Source organism: Arachis duranensis, chromosome 4, assembly GCF_000817695.3.
Source record: "Arachis duranensis cultivar V14167 chromosome 4, aradu.V14167.gnm2.J7QH, whole genome shotgun sequence".
Classification (NCBI taxonomy): domain Eukaryota; kingdom Viridiplantae; phylum Streptophyta; class Magnoliopsida; order Fabales; family Fabaceae; genus Arachis; species Arachis duranensis.
In genome coordinates this window covers 66509196-66512225 of record NC_029775.3, presented here as the reverse complement: position 1 = coordinate 66512225, position 3030 = coordinate 66509196, and the positions used below count along the sequence as shown (strand labels likewise).

Sequence of the window (3030 nt, the reverse complement as noted above, 5' to 3'; positions counted from 1 at the left end):
GTCGGTCGCCTTGATTGGTAGAAAATGCGCAGTCTTGGTAAGCCGGTCCACAATGACCCATATGGCGTCACGTCCTGCTTGAGTACGAGGTAGTCCCATGACGAAATCTATCGATATGTTCTCCCACTTCCATTCTGGGATGCCAAGAGGTTGCAATACCCCCGATGGTTTTTGATGCTCGATTTTTACCTTCTGACAAACCAGACATTTATTCACGACTGTAGCCAAATCCTTTTTCATCCCTGGCTACCAGAACATCTTCTTCAAATCATGGTACATCTTTGTCATGCCTGGGTGAATGGTAAAGTCTCCTTTATGGGCTTCTTCCGCAATCTTGTTTTGAAGATCGCCTTCTCTTGGGACACAGATTTGACCTTGGTATCTCCATACCTTGTCCTCTCCTTTGGTGAAACCTTTCAATTTTCTTTCCTTGACAAGGCGCATGATTTCTTGAAAATCGGGGTCGGAGCTCTGTGCCTTAGTTATTTGTTCCTTGAATTGACTTGTCATTGTTAGGTGGCTCAAACGTATGCTTTTTGGAGCGAGGGTGACTTGTAAGTTCATGTCTCTGAAATTCTTCATCAACTCTGCCTCTTTTATCATCAGCCATGATGCCTTGAGTACCTTCCGACTTGGAGTGTCAGCCACCAAGTTAGCCTTCCCCGGGTGGTAGTTTATAACAAAGTCGTAGTCTTTAAGAAACTCCATCCACCTCCCTTGTCGCATGTTGAGTTCCTTCTAGTCGAACATGTACTTTAAGTTCTTATGATCGGAGAATACTTGAAACCCAACTCCGTACAAATGGTGTCTCCATGTCTTCAGTGCAAATACTATTGCGGCTAGTTCAAGGTCATGAATTGGATAGTTGGCTTCGTGGGTCTTTAGTTGCCTTGACGCATACGCCACTACCTTCTTGCATTGCATTAGTACGCAACCCAAAAGACATTACTGTAAACTTCGTTCGAAAAGCCATCTTCGGAATGTCTTCTTCTTTTACCCTTATTTGATGATACCCTGATCTCAGGTCAATTTTTTGAAAATGCCGTTGCACCTTGTAGTTAGTCCATTAAGTCATCTATTCTTGGGAGGGGATACTTGTTCTTCACCGTGATTTTGTTGAGTTGTCTATAATCTACGCAGAGACACATACTGCCATTATTTTTGAACAATACTGGAGCTTCCCAGGGAGAAATGCTTGGTCTGATGAATCCCTTTTGCAGCAGTTCTTTTAGTTGGTTCTTTAGTTCAGTGAGCTCCAACGGAGCCATCCGGTAAGGGGCTATGGAGATTGGCCCTATTCCAGGCACCAATTCTTTGGAGAACTCGACTTCTCATGTTGGGGAAAAGAGGGTATATCTTCAGGAAAGATATCTGAAAAGTCTCGTACTACTGGTATCTCACACAACTCCTGATTGGGATCTGTTTTTACCGAATTTAGCAAGGCACATTCTTGTCTCGTACTTGTACCTTTGGAGGATCTTGGAAGGTCATTTATCACTTGTGTCATGTATGGATGGAGAAAGAAAGATGACTTTTCTCTCTAACAAGACTCGGTTTTTGTTGAGCCAATCCATTCCTAGGATGATGTCTAGTCCTACTAAAGGGAGGCACACTAGGTCAGCAAGGTATGACCTATCTGAAATGAGGATGCAAGTCCCCTGACAAACCTGCTGAGTTTTAACACTCTTATCGGCTGGGGTAGTCACCAGTAGGACATATGGTAGTTTGGTCATGGGTAAACTGATTCTACTAGTAGCAGAGAGAGATATAAATGGATGAGAAGCACCAGTATCGTAAAGAATAGTTAAAGAAACTCCATTAATTGTGCACTTACCCTTGATTCAATCTTCTGACTGGTGGGCTCCTTTGGCTTGCCATAGGTTTCCTGTTCATGGGTAACTATAAGGAGAAGTTCTATCAGTCGTACCTTCTAAAACAGGATCTCTAGGATCGACTTTGCTCTAATACCAATAATGTAACATCCTAACTTAATATTCTACCTTTAAAGGTCTTTAAGTAGGGTGTCACAATATGAAAAAGCAAGGAACTAAATCGTTAATTAAGAAAAGAAGGAAAACACGCGCGAAACTTTGGGTGGAAATCGAGTAGTACTAAAAGGATGAAATTGAACAAAACTCAAAGAGGTTCAAGCAAATATAAAAGACTTCCCATGAACACGATTCTAAAGGAGATAGTGCTTAAAGGTAACTATGATGAAAAGGAAAATAATGCATCCTAACTAGTTTCATCGAAGAAACTTCCATCCTTGTGACATGTCCTATCCTTGGCTCGGGTTGTCGGATTCCTCTTCCTCGGTTTCAAAGTCAGACTCGAGGTGTACCACCTTAGATGACCGCTTCTTAGATGCTGAAGCGTTCCTATCTAGGAAGGTTATGACGGGCAGCTGGGGTTCTTCTTCCACGAACTCTCGATCTAAGTAGATAGTTTGGAGCACGGTAGTAGTGGTCGCAACAACCCACGCGTGCTTCGAGGGGTCATACTCAGAAGTTACCTTCGGGGGACACTGTGTCGTCTCTATCCGCTATGCCATGTTCCTCTGGAGACAGTATGGAAAAAGAAAGGGAGTGAGAACCTAACGTCTCAGTAGGAGTGCTATGCAACACCTCCATATCCATCTCCAGCCCTCGTGCGGGATTTTTAAAAAGAGCATATAACATGGCATGTAATATGTATCTTTCTTGTAAAACATGTGTGAAAAAAGGAAAGCATATAGGAAAATAGAAGGATAATATCTTAAGTAACATCAACATAATCATAATTAAATCTAAAGAAAAAAAACATAAACATCAAACTTTCATTCATGCTTTCTTCTTTCTTAACTTTTAACTTTTATGGATGGTATTGAGTTCAAACCGGTATAAATGAGAGTCCCCTTCCCTTACCGAAGGTTCTTATCCCGAGTGTCTTGGCGATCACCTTCCCTTATCGAAGGATCATCTCGATCGATCACCCTCCCTTACCGAGGGATCATCTCGATATCTTGTCTTTGGGGGTCACCTTCCCTTACCA

At 42.3% G+C, this 3030-nt stretch overlaps 1 protein-coding gene across 1 annotated transcript; it reads right to left on the bottom strand.

The window, feature by feature from the left end:
• Positions 1-738: 738 nt before the first annotated feature.
• On the bottom strand, positions 739-2636 carry LOC107484303 (uncharacterized). Its single transcript, XM_016104916.1, has 3 exons — positions 2513-2636; positions 1835-1899; positions 739-909 (listed from the first exon to the last, which is right to left on the bottom strand). The coding sequence occupies exons 1-3, from the start codon at positions 2634-2636 to the stop codon at positions 739-741; spliced, it is 360 nt and encodes a 119-aa protein (XP_015960402.1).
• Between the last annotated feature and the right edge of the window lie 394 nt (positions 2637-3030).